At 37.9% G+C, this 23575-nt stretch overlaps 3 protein-coding genes across 6 annotated transcripts; 2 read left to right on the top strand and 1 right to left on the bottom strand.

Annotated features, from left to right (window-relative positions):
- Nucleotides 1-217: 217 nt before the first annotated feature.
- LOC126624828 (helicase-like transcription factor CHR28) lies at nt 218-8673 on the bottom strand. Of its 2 annotated transcripts, none has more exons than XM_050293941.1 (12): nt 8195-8673; nt 7522-7594; nt 6918-7316; nt 5552-6771; nt 4895-4966; nt 4285-4362; nt 3295-4189; nt 2805-2935; nt 2396-2617; nt 1359-1976; nt 1035-1244; nt 218-796 (listed from the first exon to the last, which is right to left on the bottom strand). In XM_050293941.1, exons 1-12 carry the CDS (start codon nt 8333-8335, stop codon nt 692-694), a joined length of 4164 nt encoding a protein of 1387 aa, XP_050149898.1. In that variant the 5' UTR covers nt 8336-8673; the 3' UTR covers nt 218-691. The 2 variants fall into 2 exon arrangements, with proteins under 2 accessions (XP_050149898.1, XP_050149897.1); XM_050293940.1 differs by having other exon boundaries at nt 7522-7597; nt 8195-8672.
- A 4161-nt stretch (nt 8674-12834) lies between these two features.
- Nucleotides 12835-16093, top strand: LOC126624265 (protein GID8 homolog). 3 transcript variants are annotated; one of them, XM_050293298.1, is made up of 7 exons: nt 12835-13012; nt 13108-13276; nt 13447-13606; nt 13714-13820; nt 14604-14735; nt 14917-15073; nt 15748-16093. In XM_050293298.1, the coding sequence occupies exons 2-7, from the start codon at nt 13226-13228 to the stop codon at nt 15867-15869; spliced, it is 729 nt and encodes a 242-aa protein (XP_050149255.1). In that variant the 5' UTR covers nt 12835-13012; nt 13108-13225; the 3' UTR covers nt 15870-16093. The 3 variants fall into 3 exon arrangements, with proteins under 3 accessions (XP_050149255.1, XP_050149252.1, XP_050149254.1); XM_050293295.1 differs by having other exon boundaries at nt 12836-13012; nt 13167-13276; XM_050293297.1 differs by lacking the exon at nt 12835-13012 and having other exon boundaries at nt 13019-13276.
- A 4808-nt stretch (nt 16094-20901) lies between these two features.
- Nucleotides 20902-22400, top strand: LOC126623904 (uncharacterized). Its single transcript, XM_050292880.1, has one exon. The coding sequence runs from the start codon at nt 21014-21016 to the stop codon at nt 22154-22156; it is 1143 nt and encodes a 380-aa protein (XP_050148837.1). The 5' UTR covers nt 20902-21013; the 3' UTR covers nt 22157-22400.
- Nucleotides 22401-23575: the final 1175 nt, after the last annotated feature.

The following is a 23575-nucleotide window of genomic DNA, read 5'->3' on the forward strand; positions in this document are numbered from 1 at the left end:
CCATTCACTTGTAAATGAGGTCTCAAGGTCGCAGATTCAGCTCACTCAAATGGCGAGTTCTTATCACTGACAAGAACTCGCCATTTGGTATCAAAATACCAAAAAAAACCAAAACCTGGTCTCAGTCATCCCATCTCGAATTGTCACGAATCAACAGGGCAGCAAAGTAGCAACAAATCATTAAAAAAATAAAAAAATAAAAGATCAACAACACGGGTCACCAAAGTTTTAGAGTATCACCACCAAATCAGTATTATACAGAGCGATCACCAAGCCGAACTTTTGTATAAATCATAACGAAGCAGAGAAACTAATAGAAGATGAACCAAGGGAAATACCCTCTACGATTTACAAATCGGCGAGAAACGAATCTTCTCAGCTTTAATTGCTGTAGACTACCTACTATTCCACATCCTATACAGTATGATGGACAACGACGAGGACGGGTAAAGAATAGAAATCGTTAGATGAAATTTGTGGGGAAAAGAATTGATCATGTGATTCTATACAGACTGTTAACATAATCTTCGAGTTGATAGCCCCATACGCTGCTACTTTTCAGATCTATTGTCAGATAATCTTCGAGTATCAATCCTGCTGCTGCCAATGCCAAAAAACAAAACAAACCTATCGACATACCTTTTTGTGTTAGCAAAACCAAAATCTCCTCGACCTATAAAGTTCTCTCTAATCACATCATAAACAGGTACTTGAGATCCTCTACCGTCAGGCGAGTCTGTCCACCACCTGTTTTATCCTCTCCAAACGCAGACGATACCATCTCTCTCTTCTTTTGCTGTGGAAATCAACCATGTGTATCATAGCATCAGAATGGCAGTACAGGAGAATACACAAATTAAATTATCAGTCTAACAACGAAATATGTAAAAAACAACGGCCCTACAGTATTTTGAAGTGCAAACTTGAACTGAAGCAATGAATTTTTTTAATCATATTCAATCCTATTTTGTAGTGATTAAGAAAATTAAACTATAAACAAGAAGAAAAATTACAGAAGAAATCAAGGGCAGTACCTGAAGGGCTAAAATTCGATCTTCGACAGTATCTCTAACGGTCAAACGCAAAACTGTAACAGGACGAGTCTGCCCAATCCGATGAGCTCTATCAATTGCTTGATCTTCTGTGGTAGGATTCCACCAGAGGTCCAAAAGAAGAACATGACAAGCTGCAACCATGTTTAGACCAAGACTAGCTGCTTTCAAAGACATTATCATGACTGTCACCTACACGAAGCAGGGTCAAACTTCAGAACCATTGGGGCCAAATGCAAATACCAACTAAAAGATTATTTTGAAGATAATATCAAAGATCCAAGATTTCCTATTATTTCCACAAACCTCTGGAAGGGTGTTAAAATCCTTGACAGCTTTATCCCTAGCTGTTACTGACATTGTTCCATCGAGTCTTCTGTACTCAATGGAAGATGTTTTAAGACAATCTTCAAGCAAGTCCAGCATCCTCGTCCACTGTGAAAAGACTATTGCTTTTTCTCTAACTACCTTCTTTGAATTCTGAGGATTAGTCACCAAATCCAAGTTCTGTCTCTTAGGAACGTCCTCAGGTGGTTCAACCACACAAATATCAGAAGACTTTTCGGAAGAGTTGGCATTTCTATCAACTGTGTCTTCTATGCAACTATTTCCAGAAATACAACCCTGTGGTTTACACATTGCGCAGAGAACGTCAAGGGCAGCCTTAATCTTGGAAGAGTTGTACGAGCGATCCTCATAGAAAGTCTCTACAGCATCAAAAACTTCAGAACCAATGCTTTCTGGATTAGTCTGGTCAGAAAGAGAACTGTTCAAAGTGGCTTTTGAAAACACTGAAGAAGCGTGGAGTCGAACTTTGCAATTTGTGCTTGGGCACTGGTTGTCATCGCCAGTAAGATGTTCATTAATGCATTGGCTACAGAAGACATGACCACATTCGGAAACAACAGCATCTTCAGGCGGATCCTAAGAAAATAAAAACTGGGGTGTCAGCCGGACAGCTCGGAATGGTCTAATGTTCTATATAATTTATTCAAATATTGACTTTTTTTACCATTCCTAGCTAATTCTATTAAAAAGATTCCTAACTGTACTCATCACAAAAAATACAATAAAGAATTTGTAAAAGAAACATCAGGTATAATTATACAAAATTTTCACCTCAATGGCATTTATAAAGATACAAGAGCAGTATCAGATTTAATATGCTCTGCATGGAAGATCCTTTAAAAAAGAAAAGTATGCTCCACAAGAAAGTATATCACAATAACACAGTGAGGCTATACCAACTACGCATATTAATTTGGAAAATCAGAAAATGCCATCCAACCATTTTAAAATACAAATAAGGAAAAGAAAAACAGATGTTAACAGTAAACACTTACATTGCAGATGCTGCATATTGCCAAAGAAGCTTCTAAACAATTCAGAAGGGATTGTTGTTTATCACGAGGAAGTTTCTTTGCGTTCTCAACTGAAGATCTCCATAAAGAATTTGAATCATACCGTCTAACAAGAAGAGGGTGATCACAAGCTTGTCGAAGACGCAAAAGCATCAACAAAATGTTAACATAATTTTGTTTAACAGTTCCAGCAGCTGCATATTCCTGACGTGAAGAATAGATATTTTAGAAAATGACCAAAAGGAATTAACATGGATACCTCATGCTCTGAAAAAGACTAGAAAAGAAAAAAAGCCAAAAGCCTCCTTTCAAGAGGAAAAAAGGGCATGTCAGAAAAATATGAAAACAAAACTGATATCAACACCAACATTAGCTTTGTACTAAACCATACTTCAAACTGAGCACGTGAATCAGCCTCTAGCCTCGAGTAGAAATCCCGTTCTTCCTTCGAAAACTCCACCCTTTTCAATTCTATAGATTTAGGTGGTAAAGTAATAATAGGTTCTCCGTCAAGAAGTGTGCCTACAGCAAGAAATTACCATCAGATGGAGATAATCAATACTGATTAAAATGGAAGTTGACTATAAGAATTTTAGTGGAAAGAAAATGATGAAACTTGGTTTCAATTTAAAAGCAAGTTCTGAAAGGAAATGCCTTGTGAATTCACTTCCGACCACAGAACTTAAGCTTAATAAATCATAATATATACCAGAAAATAAGAATGACTTGTAAAAGATAGTTCACTCAGGGCTAAAATCAACACATACCCAATGAATTTTCCAAAGGCACCAAAAAAACTAGCAAAGTATTATTATCAACCTAAGATTATTTTTATTCAAGGAGAAACAATCAATGAACAGATATAATATATTTGGTCCCACCTTTAGTGCGGCGTAACATAATTGTCTTCAGAACAGCTTGAAGTTTTCTGTACCCTTTTGTTGGATTCCTATTGATTGGGACCTTAATTGTAGAGCAAAATGACTTGTATACAGCATAAGGGTCGTATTTTAGAAATCTGAAGTAGCTATAAAGGTCATCAATTGCATTCTGGATAGGAGTCCCTGATAAGCACCACCTACGTTTCGCACGAAGACCCCAACAGGCCCTAGCTACTTGAGTTCTGTGATTCTTAATACTCTGAGCCTCATCCAGAACAACCCTAAACCATGCAACCTTAGCAAGAGGGCGAGCAACAGAATCGAGCACAGCACTCTCTAATCCCTTTTTACCTTTTGAGCCTTTATTTGCAGAATTTTGAGGGTATTTCCTTTTCTTACTGTAATGTGGACCATCGTACTCATCTCGCTTTCCTTTCTCCTCATCGTCGTCATCAACAAGAGGCTGCTTAGGAACCTCCATGCTGACAATTGAATATGTTGTGAGAACAACATCATGCTTAGCCAGTTCCAAAGGATCCCTTGTCCGGTTACATCCATGGTAAACTAGCACCGAGAGATTAGCTTTTTCAGTTACCTTGTTCTGCAGCTCCTCAGCCCATTGCCGGAGGACACTCGTGGGACAAACAACAAGTGTTCCAGCAGCTGGCCTTCCCTTTGCTTGTATCAAAGGTTTTATGCTCTCATTTGGAGTTCCATTTGAAATAACTTCATGGGCATCAGCATGTTGCTTCTTTCCACCAATCTCAAAAGGCATATCATCGTCATTGTCCAAATCCAGAGTTTCCAGCTTGTGCATTTTTACATCTTGACAAGCTCCAGATGAAGGCCTTTCCTTAAGTATAAGTGCAATTGTTGATATTGTCTTTCCCAATCCCTGAAAAATGAAAATCAAATATACATAAGAATATTAGACACAAGTACTTGAAAGATGGAAGTGGTGATAGCTAATCAATACTGAATAGTATAGACCTGATCATCAGCAAGAATTCCTCCAGAACAGTGCAAACTTGCTGTCTCTTTCTGAACCATCCATGACAATGCAATTCTCTGCCCAGGACATGAATTAAACTTAGATGGACCCTTTTCAGTGCATTCACCACAGACACACGTATAAAACCAGACTAGGCACAGTGCAGTAGACTCCTTGGAAGGAAAGGATAAAAACCAACTAATAACTATTCCAAATAACAAGATGCGTATGACTTTTAAATCAAATCCTAAACATTAAAATAGAGTGCCAAAACACTTAACTGGCAGCTGAAATAATCCAACTTCTAATTTAAGCTAGAAGATTTTGATTCTGTAACAAGAACCATATTGTAAACCTCCATAAACTATTTAAAGGAACATGTGAAACTGGAAACTTTTTTTCTTGTCTATTTAAATACAATAGAATAACCCTTTTCTTTACAATAGAAACAAGGCAATAAACATGTATCCACATTTATTTTAGTTGATATCACTATACCAGAAAACAGATACTTATCAAATTCCCAGTAGTCCCCACATTTGCCTTTTTACAGGTTGTTCAGACTATATTTATCTAGAATTAAAGTCAAGAGAGGGTAGAATTCAAAACCTGGTGCCGTAACAGAGGAACTGCTAAAAGTCCATCCGGTGGAATAGCTTCTGACTTGGGCTGTGAAAGGTCCTGCACACAAAATTCATCTCAGCAAGGTTTCAGATCTCAACTTTCAGTGATGGACATGAGTACTTTCAATTTTTCTCACTAAAACAGAGAACCAAAACTATATACAGGACACAATGCGGGAACATGATAGAATTTTGAAAAGTATTTCAAAAACTAGCCATCAAAATATAAATTCTGATGACCCATTTTATAATATAAAAGCTACTTGATCAGTCAACAATTTGACACAGAAAAAGTGAGCCATCTATACAAAAGCTACATAATAAATCAACAATTTGACACAAAAAAAGTGATCCATCTAATAATATAGCCACTTACTAAATCAAAAAAAAAGAGTGATTCAACTTTAGGCTACATTTACCAGAAAAATAAAACAAAGCAAATGTCTGACTCAATTTAACGGGCCACAAGACCCACGAACTGATAGGCATTGTGGGAAGCATGAGATTTAGGGAATGACAATACCGTGCTTGTTCAGGGTGTAAATGGCAGTTAAATAACAAAAACAAAAATAATGCAAAAGCAAATTTTCAGGATTTCCAGATAACCACTGTGAGGAAATAAAATTCCAAACTAAGAGCTAACCTGCAACGCTGCTCTCAAAATCAATTGTTCATCTCGTGTCTTGAATCTCATGCCTCCCACTCCTGAGTAATGACCACTCGGCGTCAATTGTTGCGAATTAACAACAGTATTTCCAAGTGCTGGAGACTGATACACGGGAGCAGCGTAACTAGTATTGCTAACCACTGAAGAGCGATTTGAGGGTGCAGGATGACTGTTATCTTCAATTATACATACATCAACATCATCCTCTGCAGGGGATTTGTCAGAGAAGTTACTATGAATTGATTCAGGGCTGACTTTCGAAAAATGCATGCTCTTAGAATGAGTTACTTTGTCGTTCATGTAACCCTGATTCCTAGATGAAGTGAATGGCTGAGCACCTGGAAAATAGGCATTTGAATTCACAGATTGACCATCAACAGGGGATGTGGAACTTCCATTCCTAAAATCTTGAGAGTGACAAGCTCTCTTACATGCAGCAATCATGACTTCATCATCATCCACTGAGTTACCAAGATTCTGAGTTGATATACCAAAACCAGACTGCTTTGAGTCTTTGTCAAAAAAGTGATCATCAGCACTATAAGACTGTCTACTGACAGCTTCATCCATGCCTCGAAAAGATTGACGCATAACGCTACTTGGTGCAACAAACTCATCAATCTTTTCACTTTTCAAACCATTCATTTCCTTTTTGCTTGACATGTATGTCTGGTTAGAACACAAAGGCTCAACTGATGCCTTGTTGTCAGCAGGAAACGAGTCAGCATCAAAAGAAGAATTTCCACTGATTGCTGACATACAATTACCGTATCCAAAATTCCACTGGTTTCCATTTAAAACATCAATCATTGAAGGCTCAAAAACAGATTTAACAGTTATCCCCTCCTGGCCATTTAAATTCATCTTGGTAGTTGAGCATGAACTATCAGTTGGAAACTCCCCTGATTCATCCTTCACATTAGGCATCATTTCTTCGTTACTCGGAAAATAATACCTAGTAGGACTATGATGCATTAAGGCATCAGTGAAATATGTATTATCTAAGCTCCTGCCACACATAGCTGTATAAGGGTCGCTGAAAACATCAGAATTTTGACAGAGGGTAGAGGACATTTCCATAGAAGTGCAGGAATTATTTTCAGATAGCCCTAAGGTTTCCGTGGTATTTTGCCCCAAATTGAAATAGGTTCTAGAATTTAAGTCCATGTTCTCAATACCAAGGCATTGTGAAGCATCTGCAATCACAAGACATAAATTAGTCCTTCCACCTCAAAATTTAAAAACAATACAAAACATATATGCAATGATCCACATCAAAACTTCAAAGGCCCAGAAATAATTCATTAGTCCAGTTTATAACCAGGTTGAAATATTAACTTACATTCAGATTCAGCTTTCCCTGGCACATCAACTTCCCCCTGCAAGACATTCAGATCTCTGTGGTTCAAAATGTGATTAACATGCCCTTCAGAAAAACTAGATGCCGTGCTACATGGCTGTGAAACTGCAACCCTCTCTGTAAAGCAAGTCTCGTTGGCTGGAATCAAGGAAATCCAGTCTTTAAGACTTGCAGAGTACGTATGCCCGGGAGAACCAGTGTGTGACGATGGTTGCATTTCTTTGTAATCAAAATTCATGTCATGGTTCCCTTCATAATCAAAAGAGCCATCTTGACCCCCTGCCCCATAATGAGAAGCTTCCGATCTGTATGGAGGATTCCATGAGCCTGGACCCATTAAATTTGTTTCTAAAGGCGGTTCTTCTTTTACTGCTTGAGATCCTAAACCACCACCAGAGAAACAAGTATTCGGATGTAGTCAAATGTAGATGTTTGTAATATAGATGTTCCAGAATACCACAAATTCTAGAAGATAGCGATATCCTACTACAAAACTGAGCTGAGAAAACTATGCCATGTATGGGAGAAACAATAAAACGTTAAAAAAAAAAAAAAAAAAGCTATAAAGTCAAAACAAAATACTTACCGCTTAGGAGTTGAGCATCGGAAACGGCTTCAGCTTCCAATCGATTTTCCAATGACAAATTCTCTGGACAACTCTGCTGTTAATATTCGAAAGTTCAGCATTAGGCTAGAGACAATAATTAATTGAGTAAAACGTTGAACATGAAAAAGGAAGACATCTGTAATTCTTATCGAAACTCGGCATTAACAAAAAGTGCTCAACGAAAAGCTCCAAGGTCTAGTTAATTAAATGTATCAACAAACAAGAACAAGAAAGGAATGTTAGAATTTATCTACAACAACAAAACGTCATGTCCATATGCTCATAAACCCCTCTGGTGCTTCACCTTAGTAAACCCATTTCTACTACTAATTTACAAAGACAAAATCTTCAAAATTTGATCGTTCTTATCCACTACACCACGATTTTTTCAGTAATAACCAGCTGAGATTAAGTGTTTCCACTAGAATTGCATGCAAAATCCTTCACCATGCACAAACACATACACGTACAGACTACAAGATCAATCTTAAGTCGCACCCAACGGAACCAAAAGCCCATTCCCACAGGAATAACAAAACCCACACCAGACAGCCATATCTTTCACAGCGCAGCCAAACGTCGCAAAAAAAATATTCAAAGCTCCCAACAAGTTCAATCCTTTTCCAATACAGTACTAATACCGAAAAATTACCGTGGGTTCTTCATCGAGAAGGCGATAGAGCGTGTCGACATCTATGCACATCTCGTCGCCGTCATCGTCGAATTCCTCTCCTGCAAATCCATCGGCGGCCGGTAACTCGTTCCAATTCGAGCAGTCCTCCGCCTTCAACATACTTTGAAACCCTAACCCTAACCCTAGCTTGTCCGCACTTCAACGAAAAATCCCTAACCAGAAGCAGTCAAATTATACTCGGAATTCCGAAACGAAAACCTGGATCCGAGCAATTGCAATCGCATTCTCAACGAAACCGCCCCCGAAATTCCCAAGAAATCGACCGCGGAGAGAGGGAGAGACAGAGAGAGAGGAGGCAGCGTTTGGATCGTTGTCGATGTGAAGGCGTCTGAGAAAGTTCGCGATGCGACTTTTGATTTATTTAACTATTTATTTTGCTTTATGTCGACAAAGTCTCGCGCGGATCGTGAAGAATGCGGTGGCGCATGTTTAGATTGGGTTTTGGGGGACTTTAGGGGTGCGCAGGATAAGGACTCGTTCCCCTCTCTTTTTTTATTTTTATTTTTTATTTTTTGGGATTTCGTCGGAAACTTCTTGGTTCGTATAATTATTCGCCGGGTTTTTTCGCTTTCCTACTCGAACCTGGAATTTGGGGGGATTTTGATTTATTTTCGGAAAATGGATTTTGATTTGATTATTCGCTGCGCTTTCTCGATGGTTGGATTCTATCGCCACGCCGTCAGTCACGCGTCCAAATTGTTGTGCGTACTATGCAAGATTCTTATGCCTAATTTCTTTAGAAATGGATTCTTCCCCAATCATTTTCATCAAATTCATCAAATCATCTAATTTGAGTCTTTAAAATTTGATATGACGGTTAAAGTTATTATAACTTTTAAAGGGACATCATGTTTGTAGCTGTTGATTCAAATTTCAAGGGTCCAGATTGATTAATTAGATGGATTTGGTGGAATGGATTCGGAGATAATATCTTTTCAATTTTTTTTAATTTTATTTACAAAAATGCTATAACAAAATTTAGACTAAATCATATAATAAGTCAAATCATAAATTAAATTGGATGGTATGTGAGGTTGAATTTAAAACTACTCACTTACAATTAAAAGAAACACCATCAAATCGGTGTGCACAGTTGTGATTGAATATCAATTTATTTATTTGGTAACAAAAAGTTTAGGGGAGGAGTGACTATCTCATTTCAAGATCAGGCATACCACAAACCTCTTTAAGGACTTATAAATAGGGTTTTAGTCATTTTTTTGGATTTTACAAATCACTTACCAAGAGGGATTGTCAGCCGTGTAGATAGCAGGACTTGAACCTAGCTAGCCCTTGGTCTAGCAAGAGAACAATCATTAACAACTCAACCAACCCTCATTGCCTAATTTTGTACATTTAAATTTATAAAACACATAAAAATTTTGCGCAAGGAAGATGTAAGACGATATTTTTAAAGCGTCAAGAACAACACTCTTAAGTTGTGCTTTTGCCAACAAAATAAAACAAGAAAATGATTGTGTTTATACCATATTTAGGGCCTCGTATTTAGATCTCGTACAAATACTCGGGGGACTTAAATGTAATTATGGGATAAAGGAAGGGGCAAATATGTAATAAGTGAGGAGTCCTTATTCTATAAAAGGACCCCTCACCCTCACAATTGGGGAGAGGCCTCATTCTCACCCTCAGAGGCCAACTCTCAGGCCATCACTCCCCTCTCTCACCCTCAGAAGCTTTCAGAAGCTTTCACCTTCTCCCTCTTCAACATCTCAAATAAATACAATCAGTGTGGACGTAGCCCAAACATTGGGGTGAACCACGATAACTCTTGTGTTATTTACATTTCATGCAGATTCACGGTCGGATTTACGTTGTTCCAAGACCATCCGGTTTTGTGCATCAACAGATTGCAATACAATACTATCTAAGTAATTATAATTGTAATACAAGTTAATTATATGTACATACAAACACTGTATCAAAACAAAAACAAAAGGAGTTATTTAAGGTCAAAAGTGTCTAGTTGCTAAGAAATTTCCGAGTTGCATACCTTTACAAAGAGGGAGTTAAAAAACAAGTGGGGCCCGTAATTCGTGTATATTGGCAACCGGCCAAATCCCTTTCCAATTTAATTGGAAGGGATATGGAGAAAATTATTTTCTAGTTTCTTTTTCTCTTTTATTTACAGAAATACTGTAACAAAATTTAGACTAAATCATATAATAAGTCAATCTTAAATTAAATTGGCGGGTATGTGAGGTTGAATTTAAAATTTCTCACTTACAATTAAAAAAAACACCACCAGATCAGTGTGCACAGTTTTGATTGAATATCAATTTATTTATCTACTAACAAAAAGTTTAAGGAAGAAGAGGCTATTCCATCTCAGAGTCAGAGCATACCACAAGTCTCTTTGAGGATTTATATAGAGGGTTTTTAGTCTTTTTATGGATTTTACAAATCACCCACCAAAAAGGATTGTTAGCAGGACTTGAACCTAGCTAGCCCTTGATTTAGCAAAAAGAACAATCATTACCAACTCAACCAACCCTTGTTGCCTAATTTTGTACATTTTAAATTTATAAAACACATAAAAATTTTGCGCAAGGAAGATGTAAGACGATATTTTTAAAGCGTCAAGAACAACGCTCTTAAATTGTGCTTTTGACAGCAAAATAAAACCAGAAAATGATTGCAATACAATACTATCTAAGTAATTATAATTGTAAAACAAGCTAATTATGTGTACATACAAAAGCACTGTATCAAAACAAAAACAAAAGGCGTTATCTAAGGGCAAAAGTGTCTAATAAAGTTGCTAAGAAATTTCCAAGTTGCTTTGCTTTCCTTCACAAAGAGGGAGTTAAAAAACAAGTGGGGCCCGTAATTCGTGTATATTGGCAACCGGCCAAATCCCTTTCCAATTTAATTGGAAAGGATATGGAGAGAATCATTTTCCAATTTCCTTTTCTCTTTTATTTACAGAAATACGGTAACAAAATTTAGACTGAATCATATAATAAGTCAATCTTAAATTAAATTGGCGGGTATGTGAGGTTGAATTTAAAACTTCTTATTTATAATTAAAAGAAACACCACCAGATCAATCTGCACAGTTTTGATTGAATATCAATTTATTTATCTACTAACAAAAAGTTTAGGGGAGAAGAGGCTATCTCATCTCAGAGTCAGAGCATACCACAAGTCTCTTTGAGGACTTATAGAGAGGGTTTTTAGTCTTTTTATGGATTTTACAAATCACCCACCAAAAAGGATTGTTAGCAGGACTTGAACCTAGCTAGACCTTGGTTTAGCAAAGAGAACAATCATTACCAACTCAACCAACCCTCGTTGCCTAATTTTGTACATTTTAAATTTATAAAACACATAAAAATTTTGCGCAAGGAAGATGTAAGATGATATTTTTAAAGCATCAAGAACAACGCTCTTAAATTGTGCTTTTGCCAACAAAATAAAACAAGAAAATGATTGCAATACAATACTATCTAAGTAATTATAATTGTAATACAAGTTAATTCTATGTACATACAAATACTGTATCAAAACAAAAACAAAAGGAGTTATCTAAGGGCAAAAGTGTCTAATAAAGTTGCTAAGAAATTTCCAAGTTGCTTTGCTTTCCTTCACAAAGAGGGAGTTAAAAATGAAGTGGGGCCCGTAATTCGTGTCTATTGGCAACCGGCCAAAACCGTCCAATGCGCAAAGGTCGAATTGTTAATTAATAGGGAAAGTACCGGTTGTACCTAACCGGTCCATTTCGCGCCACTATGTTGTACCTGTTTTTCTCCTACTTTTGGATTTTTCTCGTTTTTTTTTTTGTATTATTTTGAATGGGGTCTTATTTGGCTGGCGATTGTCAATATGTTTAGTAATTCAACGAGCATGTGAAAACGTTAGTTGTGGAAAAAGGGTCCAACGAAAAGACAAGAAAGAAAAGTGATCGTCTAGATCTGGTTTCATCAAATTGGTTAAAGTCGTGTACTTTTTTTTCTGAACTTAGTTCTTAGTTTTTGCCAAATTTCTTCTGAACTCTGTTCGAATCATCGAAAATGAAAAGAGAGAAATAACTTAATGTTGCAATTTCATTTTCTTCTTTTACCTCTTGCACTTCTAAATTTATTCCACGAAACAAGGATTCGTATTAAATAAAAGTAAGGGTTTCAAGACCACTTCGTCGATGAAATTTTCTTTCAAAAGTAACCATCGAGAAATCTGTTTGAAAGTAGTTTAAAATGGCTAAGAGTTGTAACTTAGAATTACTGTCTAATGGTACTTGTCTCCACCTGTGAGTCGGAGGTCTTAAGTTCGATTATCGTCAAATGGGAATTTGAACCACATTATTACTAGCTCATTGTGAGACTTAGCTCACTCTCTCACCCTCTTGATGTAAATAATATCGTTTTTCAAAAAAAAAAAAAAGGGGGGGGCCTACAAGTTTCTATGAAGATACCAGACATAAAATATGTGCAGAAGATTTGAATTCGAAACAAACGAGACATCCTCTCGGTGAACAAGGTTTATTGACTCTCAAGCCCTCATACATGGGCCCGGTCTGCAGATCAAGGTGTAACCCAAAATTAAAGCCCGAACTCGACTCGGGTTACAACCCAACGGTTCCGTGAACCCAAATTAAGGGAACCCGAGACCAAACCCGGAGAGAGAGTTCAGAGAGCAGCGAGAAGAAAGGGATCGCCGGAATCCCAATCACTCGCTGACACGCACACCCAAAATCCGAACCGATATACATATACAGACGCAATCATCGCAAACCCAGCTACCCAGCACGCTTCAAAGGTACCTTTTTACTTCAGTATAATTTTCTCGGCAAACAAACACTTGTCTTGGATTAAAATTTTGTCGGGAAAATTATCAATCGGTTTCAGTAACAGGGTTTTTGGCGAGTCTAGGGTTCTTGTTGCGATTTGTGTCGTTGTGCGTAATTTTGCAGGGCGATTTGGAAGAAAGTGGTTGCTGGGGTTGAACAATGGGCTTTGAGGCCGTGCACTGATGTCCCTCCTCTGGATTATTGTTCATCAGCTTGCAGAGATTGAAGCAATGGTAAATTTGAAATCTTGTTATCGATTCTAATTTCGTTGTTTTTGCTGCTTAATTTCGAGGTTTTAGAACGCGATTACGAGGTTGATTTGAGGTTGAATGTGCAGTAATTAGGTCAATAAGTATTCCCATTGGCATGTTAAATGTGTATATAATTTGTATTTTATGCATAGGCCGGGTCGAAGAAAGTCATAACGAGGGAAGAGTGGGAGAAGAAGCTCAAGGATGTAAAGATTAGGAAAGAGGACATGAATAAATTGGTGATGAACTTTCTTGTCACTGAGGGTTATGTGGATGCTGCTGAGAAATTCCGGAAGGAATCTGGAACCGAACGTATCCTGTTTTTCATAGTTTAATGGCCTATTTTTTATAATTTATGCCTTGGTGGTGTGATTCGTTTTGTGCTATATGCTGTTGTGTTTCTCCTTATGGGTAGATAGCAGATATTGATCTTGCAACCATCACGGACCGTATGGCTGTCAAGAAGGCAGTACAATGTGGTAATGTGGAGGATGCGATCGAGAAAGTGAATGACTTAAACCCTGAGGTGGGATGCCATTTCTCAAACTTTCGTGTTGCGTTCATGGAGTCTATACTTTTGATATCGTTGATGAAAATCGTTTGCCTTTTCTTTCGTTTGATAGAATCTTAGTGCTTTCTTTTATTTGGTCTTGCTAATATCAAAGTCTGGCCTTACATATTAAGTTTGGTAGTGCAATGTGAATAATTGTAACTCGTGTGTGTGGTACAAACTGTACATAAGGTTAACAGCCATATGAATTCCCTTTGGAATTGAGGTTCATATGTTATTTTAAATATGCTAATCATAGAAATCTTCTGTACCACATCACTCGGGCATCTCTTAACCAAATTTGCTAGTTGTGCTTGCCTCCAAAAACCTAGGCCAGTGACTGCTTTAGAATTTGAGTAGTGTATGCGAAGACTATAAATATGGTGACTCACCTGCATTGTGGTCGCTCTGCCCATCGTGATTTCCATAACATTAAGACGTATCATTTCAGTGAACATGGTTAAGGCTGCAAGTCACTTGCAGAGAGTCATTCTGCCTCTGATGCAAGCGACGTAGTTACCAGGACTCGAGGTTCTCTGATGTACTTTAGAGAAGGCAGTTCTGAAATGTACTTTAGAGAAGGCAGTTCTAAATTGCAGAAGTGTTTATAATTATATTAATAATCGGTCACAAGTCGCATGTCACCTCTTTATAGTTCTATCCTTTGATTTTTTTCTTTTTTCAAGAGCAGCCTGTTATTATTTTGTGAATAATCTTTATCAAAATTATATGAAAGATCTGTGAAAATTCTGTCTGCAGATTCTGGATACAAATCCCCAATTATTTTTCCATCTCCAACAACAAAGGTTGATAGAACTAATTCGGAATGGAAAAGTAGAAGAGGCTCTTGAGTTTGCTCAGGAAGAACTGGCACCAAGGGGAGAAGAAAATGTAAGATTCGGCACATTGTAACTTTTCCTTGATTGACTATCATGTGTATAATTTGATTATTTATTATCTTCTGGCTTCCTCCTTACCTCCATCCAACTGAATTGTGTTCACTGTGTTGTTTATAGTATCTAGTCCTACGAAATTCCGATTTATTAGTACTTATCAATACTGTTATGTGCAGCAAAGCTTTTTAGAAGAGTTGGAGAGGACTGTTGCACTGCTAGCTTTTGAAGATGTGAACAACTGTCCCGTTGGAGAGCTTCTGGACATATCACAGCGCCTAAAGACAGCAAGTGAGGTGAATGCAGCCATCCTTACCAGCCAGAGTCATGAAAAAGGTTAGCGTGCCTGCTAAGGTTTTATTTGTTCTAGATATGCCATTGCTTATGTATCGGTTTTCAGTTACGAAAGAAACATTACTCGAAGTTGGATGGGGGGGGGGGGGGAAGATGTTTGGACTTTGCATCACCTCATTATTGTGCATGTTTCATTATTTACCGTAAGAAAATAATTTTTCACTAGGTTGGTTCATAGAATATTTTTTTTCGCCAAACCCATTTTCTTCGAGTAGAAAGGTTAAGTAGATAAACCACAAAAGAAAAGGCAAGTCTTAGCTGTATCAACAAATTATTTGATTGTGGATTACATTGATCATGGTATTTGTATGGTTGGAAAATTGTGGATCATTCGCTATTTCAAGAATTCCTCTAGATAAAGGAAGAGGGAGAGGGCGTCAGGTAGTCGACAACCGACACTCCTAGGTTACGTCGAATCCTTATGAAATTCGCTATTTCAAGAATAATTTGGGAAAGCCACTTTAAAAACATTCCTATCAGATTTGGTCATCTGTTTATAATTATCTGAATGTATATCTAGAGGAATTCTCCCATGAGCGTCTTTGAGAAGAGACGTTGATTCGATCTCCTCAAATATATTTGATCGAGTCTATGCTAATCCAATACAAATCTCTGTAGGGGCTAATACTATCATATATTTCGTTGTCCTGTCACAGATCCGAAGCTTCCAAGCTTATTGAAGATGCTGTTATGGGCTCAGAACCAGCTTGATGAAAAAGCCGCTTATCCTCGGATAAGCAATCTTTCCATTGCCATGCTAGAAGACCCTAGTGTCTAGATGACCTCCGACCTCCCTGCGTGGAGAGATGGAGGATTAGGTTCCGTCTAGGCTTTCTCATGGGATGACAAATGATGTATGTACCTTTATTGCAAAAAATGACCCTATCTACATTCCTCTTGGATGCTGTTTCATTGCGTTCTGTGATCATTTCTTCTTGATTTTCGATTACGTGGCATTCTTAACATTTGTACAAATGCTTGTCTATAACATCTCTTTATTTATATTGTTGAGAGATTGTGGATGGCTGTTCAAGGCGTAGCATAAACAAGGAAGAAATAGATGTGAAGGGAGAAATATAAAGAATTAGCGGGTATTTTCCGTCAGAACACACTGCCCCGACCAATTGGCCTAATCTGGATTCATTCATCATTTGACAACGACCGTACTTTTTAACAAGCATGGAGCTTTTGAACACAACATAAACACAACGAAAAAAGTTTTTAAAAAAGAACAATTTACTTTCTTCCGCCCTATTCTTCCAAAACCATCACTCGGAAATCACCCAAAGAACATAAACCCACCCGGAACTGCCGATATCCAAATCTGAAACCGAACAACGCTGAGGTCTTGCATGTTTGAAAGCAGCATTTGCACCCTCCCCTGATTTCCAGCTTCCGTCGTCGAAATTCAGGGCGTAGCTCGAAGGATCATACTGGAACGTCCTCAGCCGCTGCTTCCCAGAATTCTTGATAGCCTTCCTCAATGCAGCTCTCACTCTCCAGAACAAGCTCCTGCACCGCTTCCTGCTGTACGCGTTCACCCACACCAATCTTCCCACCAAACCCATATTCATAGAACAATAAGAACAGCGGAAATAACTTCTTTTTTCACTTTCTTTGAAGAATTTGAGAGATGGGGTGCAATTCTCTTGAAGAAAAATGTGTTTGTGGAAACTGGAAAGGCATAAAAAGGAGGGGAGAAACAAGCTTTTGGAGAAAGGGTTAGATGGTGAATGCAATCTTTTGGGTCTTTCAAAGTAAGCTGTGCAGCATGAGCTGCAAGCTGCTGTCCTGCTGCAAACTGATATACTTTTTTCTTGAAATTTACGTTGGGTTGGGATGCTCAAATTCCACCATCTTAGCTCTAGAGAGAGAGAGAGAGAGAGAGAGAGAGAGAGAGAGAGAGAAAGGGAGGGAGGGAGGGAGGGAGGGAGGAGGTACACTGGGCAGTGAGCCGAATGTCGTATCACTATCAGAATATGGCTTTAGCACATAACGAATCAATTATTTCACGGTTTTTCCACGGTCTTTACATTTTTTCCCTATTTGAAGCCGTATGACCATCTGCTTTATTAGGAATTTTTACGTGACCTTTAACCCTCTAGCCCCCAGCAATTAGTGGAAGCCCTCACCTCGAGAAGGACTTACACTGTATGGTACCGTTTCAAATGATACCATGTATTTTCACGTTCTAACACAACAACACATTATTGGTCAAGGATACCACGATGGCATACCAAGAGTGTAGTTGTTTGATTGAAAGCTGGCTTTTTCGATTGGAAACAACAATTATGTTATTAACACTTCAAAAAAATCATTATGCAAGCATAAAAATACAGTTCCTTCCTCATGTTTTTAAAAAGAATGTCTTGAATATCAAAAATGACTTAAAATTCTAATCTTCCCTTATTTGAGAAGGAAGAAAAACCTCATAGATCAACTCCTAAGATGCATGGACACAGTAATATCCTCTCGTATCTCATGTCAGTGTCGTATTTTTGTATACTCCGTTGTGGTCATACATTAATTCTTCTTGTTATTTTGATGTATATCCGTATTGTGTCGTATCGTATTTCTATCTTTATCGTGTCTGCGTCCATGCATCGTAGTTCAAATCACATGTCCATTGCAAAGAGAATCTGGATTTAGGGTTCTTTCCCATGTACTTTCTTTTTAAATATAGATTCACAAAATCATAAAAATAACGGACAATGAAAAATTGGGGAAATCCAAATTCCAAGGTGAAAAAAAAGGGCAATGAAGCTCTACATTGAAGAGTCAAATCAGAGTTTTCCTTTTCCTCAAAACTGGTTTGTCTCCAATACAAGGCAAATGCGGGAGGTCCTTCTTTTTTGTCATCGTCTTCAAAGCCGTGTTGCTTTCTTCCATATGCTCATTAAATTCCATTTTGTCTCTGTCCACAGTTGATCGTGGCACTTTCCTCAGTCTGTGACTGTGCCTATTAATTACCACGCACCGCCCAGCTAGGTCCCATTTCGGATGATCTGTCATTCCATCACACAGAGCAAACCTTGTCTTAGACCTTGGCAGCTGTTGGCACTTCTCTGCTATTCTTCTTACGTAGCTTTCTCTGTTTAGGGTTTTGGTTTTTCTTAGATTTGGGAGAATAACTTTCCTGCAACCCGTGTCATTGTTGCTGTGTTATAAGTCAATCATACACGGTTGTGTAAGAAGGGTGTCATTGTTTTTGTATTATAAGTCAATTACACACTACTGTGTGAGAATATACATGAAGTATTCGATAGTAGTTCTGTGTATTAGAGAATAAGAGAGGAAGTCTCGTTTTACAAAACATAAAGGATGTGAATAAAGGACGGACGCCCACCCATGCATCTCGAGTGGAGGAACTAACATGAAGTGGGATGTATTTGAATAAAAGAAGAATCTCAACTTAAAGCTATAACGTATGTAGATAAATGATATATTGTCACAGTAGCATTTCGAATGTAGTTAAGTTTATCTCAGTAAGTGAAATATTTTGAGTCAAGTTTTGCCAAATGGCATTTTCTTCTAGCGGGGTCCCCTTTGATGACATCGTTCAATGGTTCTTGGTTAGGGATAAGTTTTCGTGGGGGACCTCAAGACAATGGAGACTTTGTCTTGATCAAGGTTGCATCTTGCAATTTAGGGTTAGGTACATGGGGGTTGAAAACGATGTTTGCCAGCCCGAATTATCCATGCCAAAGCTCACATCCAAATCTGTCAGCTAAACAATTGTTTAACCTGTACTTATTTCTCGTGTGAGGTTTTGCTTTGTGCATTTCTTGGTGATCTGATCATGTGCTTTTCTAGCTTCCCTCCTCAATACTGGCCTTCTATTTCCTTTGTTCTATATACCATATTGACAATTCATCCTTTAATAAAAACCAAACGTCTTGTATAGAAAAACAAAATTGCACCCTCCAGCATGAATGATTTAGTTGTCACATGCCTTGGTTGCTGTTTGATTCCCCAATAAGTCAAGACTACTTTCTACTATCTCAAAATCTGCATGATAAAAAGCAGAGATAAAGTCATGAGATCCCAGGAGCAAAAACAAATATAGTATTAAGCACTTTTACATATTAAATTGGAAAATTAGTTTCTTGATAAGCAAACCCAAATCCAAGAGATGATTCTATGTTGGCTTGTTGAGAAAGGAAAGGGTGAGATATAATCCAGATAATATTCAACGTATCAATATCATATAGTAGGATCTCATGTGGATTTGCCCTACTGAGGCCTTTTTAAGTGCATTTTCTTTAAGTGCTTTTTCAGATGCTGCTTGATGCCCTATAAGCTCTTCTCCCAATCTTTCTGTCCAAACAGTGCTTGTGCTTACCTTTTCTATTAGGTTGGATTTTCTTATGTATTATATGATACTGTTAGTGATTAAAGGTCAGCCCATGTGTTTAGATCACGGGAGACAAAAATGACTTGGAGCAACCTTTAACATGGCAAACATTTCAGCATAGCATAACTGTTGATTGGCCAACCACTCAGTGCCACGCCTGCACTTCTAAACCTAGTTTGCAAATCTGAGCTTGATTCAATTATGGTAGTTTAGTTCAGTTGTAAACTAGGTTAATTAGTCATAACAGTATTCAAATTTGAATTAAAATTTGATTTCTATTTGTACATTAGAAGTTTTATATGTTTTACAGTCAGTTCAAGCAGACTGTTCAACTCACTTACAAGTTACAAATAAATAGCCATCTCTATTTAAGTACCACTTAGCCTTGCGTAGATAAATCCTCACTACAAGGGTCGCATTCTTTTGTTGCATTGAACTGTCTACCTATTTCCATTATCAGAAACAAGAAATTTCTCATGAATTAGAGCAATTATTGGACTGATATTGAAAAAACTTAACGTGGATTATGGTTAAGTCCAGCATCAACTAAGTTAGTGAGTGAGGAATTTAGTTAAATTCATATCACTTTCCATCTCCAAAACTCCAACAAATATGTAATTTAAAAATAAAAAAACCGCGACGGGACAATAGATATTTTATTGAAAAAAATCAACAAATAAATAATTAAATTCCTCTTCTGTTTGAAGAATTAAGCTCTGTTAAGATATTATCCATGGAATGCAAACATGTCTTTGGTACAAAGTCAATTTAATCTTTTTCCCTTTGTTGTTTTGTACGAGCTAATTTGTCAATTTTTTTCCGGTAGATATTTTGAGCTCCCTCAATGAGTATATAATTGAACATGAAGTAGTAAGGTTTCCCAAATAGTAGAAACTGTAGAACAAGAAGAAGAAAAACCAACCAGGTGAAAAAAAAATTACTAATCACCACTTCACCATTTACTCTTCTCCTCAAAATTTCCAGCATAGGTGTGAGTTTTCTATACCATACAAATGTATATAAGTGACGTAATAATAAAGAAATTGTCCGCATCGTCATTGTTTTGACCATCTAAATAACTCCGAACGTCTCTAAATTGTCCCTGTCCCCTGTCATAACCAAGGAAAGTACATGATATTATGATAATTGGTTAATTAGATATGCTAAATATTGTCCCTGTCCCCTGTCATATAACTCAATTGATCGCAATCAAAACGAGACCCAAAACCATCAGATACAAGAGTGACTCAAATCCCACACATTTTTCTTTAATCTCTGATATCCGATTCCCTCTTACTTTCTCTTTGAAATCTCCGGAAAACTTGATTATTTTACGAAGTCGACAATGCAAGAGACAATAACCCGCCAAAACAATATGATGTTAACACCTATTCGACTCAATACAAGAAACCCTAGTTATTCACACCAAACCTAGTTTCTAGTCGATGTCCTCAAACCACACATTTGTGGTATTCTCCGCAATCTCAATCTATATTTTCCCTTCACCTCTTATATTACATTTCCCATTTGCCAAAACTCAAAACTAACACAAACTTACAAACCCTAATATGATCTCCTCCCAAGCAACTCCAATGGGTTCTCTCCCATCTCCCCCAAGACCTTCAACTCCACCACCCTCTTCACCAAACCCTAATTCTCTATCCAATTTTAGGGTTTGTGCCACGTTTTGCTACAGAGAGCCCGCTCCAAACCTAAACATTTCTAATTGGATAGAATGCTATGATCCGTCGACCAACAAGTGGACGCACGCCAGCTCCATCCCAGGCCTCACAGAGAATCACGTTCTCAAGGGTTTTGCCATGGTGTCTTTACGTGACTCGGTATACATAATTGGCGGTAGGGTTTGTAACAAGGAGAGAGCTCACACGTCGGACGAGTCCAGCGAGCTTGTCGACATGGACATTGAAGTCTCCTCGTCGGTCTTGCGCTACAATGTCGGGTCAAACCAGTGGTCCACGTGCGCGCCACTTGGCATCCGCCGGTGCGACTTCGCGTGCACGGTCTCCGATAACAAGATCTACGTGGCGGGTGGAAAGACCACGCTAGCGCCCGCGAGGGGCATCCCGTTCGCCGAGGTGTACGATGCGGACCTCGACGGGTGGACTCCGCTGCCGGACATGAGCACGTTGAGGTACAAGTGCGTTGGGGTGACGTGGTTGGGCAAGATCCACGTGGTTGGGGGTTTCGCAGAGAGGGTTGACTCGGACGTGCCGGCCATCATGGTGCGCAGCTCCGCCGAGGTGTACGACCCGCGAGTAGGGAAGTGGGACCTCATCGTGGGGATGTGGCAGCTGGACGTACCACCTAATCAAATCCTGGCCGTCGATGGACGGCTTTTCAGCTCGGGCGATTGCTACAAGCAATGGAAAGGCCACATAGAATCCTACGACGGCAAACTCAACATATGGAATGAAGTTGAAGGGTCCCACCAGCAATGCCCCACTGCATTGGGCACTCACGATCAAAACTGGGCACTGAGCCAAAGGCGTTACCTAACAATGGCACCCATTGGAGTGGATTTATACTTCTTGGCAGGGTATGGGATGGAGAGGGAATTATCAAGAACAATGTCGATCGTTCATAAATTCGATACTGCTGCAACCAACGATGCATGGACGAGCATGGAGCCGATGGAGGAAGACGGAGAGAAAGAGCTCTGTGGACATTGCTGTGTTGTTCAACTCTCATGAAGCTTGCCCTTTGCTTGCAGAAAAAGAAAGAAGAAAAAGAACATATTTGGTACCTGCTTAATTAATTGGTTAATTTATTAGTAAGTAATGATATTATTATGATCAAATTATATTATTAATATTATTGTATAAGGTTTTGCTGACTGATCTATAAGTTTTCTCCGTAGCTGTGGACTTTATAGAGCACTCCTGATGATTTTGCATACCTTGTGACAAAATAAGAAGAAGAAAAATCTTTGTAAAATCTGTTTCCTATACTAGTTATTACTGGTTTACGAATTATACAAATGTTTCCTATAATTCTGGTCGTATAATTTGGTCAAATCTTGCAATGCGTTACCAATAAAAAATAAATACGTTAATTAACACTTAAATAATAATTTAATTATTAACACTCATGTTATATAGCTTACAAAATATAGCATCCCATAGGAATTTGGTTTGTTATCCACACGCTTTGAAATGCTCGCTCGATATGTCTTCTACTAGGAACTAGGAAGGCCCATTTTGTTTGCCGCCAAAGAAATATTATAAGGCTGTTGTGACAAAACAAATAAAGAAACCAACCTACCTATAAGTTCTAGGGTATGGGGAATTCTTGTTTCTGATCGGATGGTGCATGTCTAAGAGAAAGGTTAAGAAAACTCTTTTAAAGCGAGATTTTTTATACTCTTCGCTACATTATTTTTTTGGAATAACATTTTATAATATTGGTAAAAAAATTATGCCTAAAGGAAAATGAAGAGTCCTTACTTATAAGAAAATCTTTTTAGCATTTATCGCTTGTCCAAAATAAAAATAAAAAGAAATGAATGTGACCTGAATCATTACATATATAGGTTGATCACTTTTACGTAAATGTAAATCATTAGTCTCCATAGCTATTCTCTTCATCTACAAGGAGGTAACTTTATTTCTTCCACTTTTTTCATAAAATATAATTATCATCCTCAACCCTCAATATCCAAATACCAGTTTCGAAGACAATCCGACATTCTAAACTATAGCCTATAAAGAATGATACTTTACTGTTATATAATATGATAAATACATTTGACGTATAAACTGATCTAACTCACATATGACTCGAGAACCGCGTTATCATTATAGTCTACATCAAGGTTTTAAAGGACGCTAGGCACTAATTGGGCGGTCGACATGGGTCGAGGGCCTAGGCGGCTAGGTGGGAGCCTATGCGGACTAGGCATATTTAAGTAAATTTGTTATATATCATATAAATAAGTACTTATTTATACTTTAAAAAATACATAATTGTATTGGAATACATATATTACAAAATAAAATGATATATAAATTATAAAGTATTAAAACATATTGTAACATGGGGACAAGCATATAATAAGTGTTTATTCAAGTATTCAACAAGTTTCTTACATTTTATTGAAAAAATAAAATACA

This window comes from Malus sylvestris, chromosome 5 (genome assembly GCF_916048215.2).
Source record: "Malus sylvestris chromosome 5, drMalSylv7.2, whole genome shotgun sequence".
NCBI classification, from domain to species: domain Eukaryota; kingdom Viridiplantae; phylum Streptophyta; class Magnoliopsida; order Rosales; family Rosaceae; genus Malus; species Malus sylvestris.

Excerpts from the sequence above, each read along its gene's own strand:
- LOC126624828 (XM_050293940.1), bottom strand. The coding sequence starts at position 8,335 with ATGTTGAAGGCGGAGGACTGCTCGAATTGGAACGAGTTACCGGCCGCC. Across the intron at positions 4,363-4,894 it reads TTCCTCTGTTACGGCACCAG|AGAATTGCATTGTCATGGAT; the intron begins GTTTTGAATTCT and ends TGTCCTGGGCAG. Across the intron at positions 797-1,034 it reads ATCGAATTTTAGCCCTTCAG|CAAAAGAAGAGAGAGATGGT; the intron begins GTACTGCCCTTG and ends TGATTTCCACAG.
- LOC126624265 (XM_050293298.1), top strand. The coding sequence starts at position 13,226 with ATGTCCCTCCTCTGGATTATTGTTCATCAGCTTGCAGAGATTGAAGCA. Across the intron at positions 13,277-13,446 it reads TTGCAGAGATTGAAGCAATG|GCCGGGTCGAAGAAAGTCAT; the intron begins GTAAATTTGAAA and ends TTTTATGCATAG. Across the intron at positions 15,074-15,747 it reads CAGCCAGAGTCATGAAAAAG|ATCCGAAGCTTCCAAGCTTA; the intron begins GTTAGCGTGCCT and ends GTCCTGTCACAG.
- LOC126623904 (XM_050292880.1), top strand. The coding sequence starts at position 21,014 with ATGATCTCCTCCCAAGCAACTCCAATGGGTTCTCTCCCATCTCCCCCA.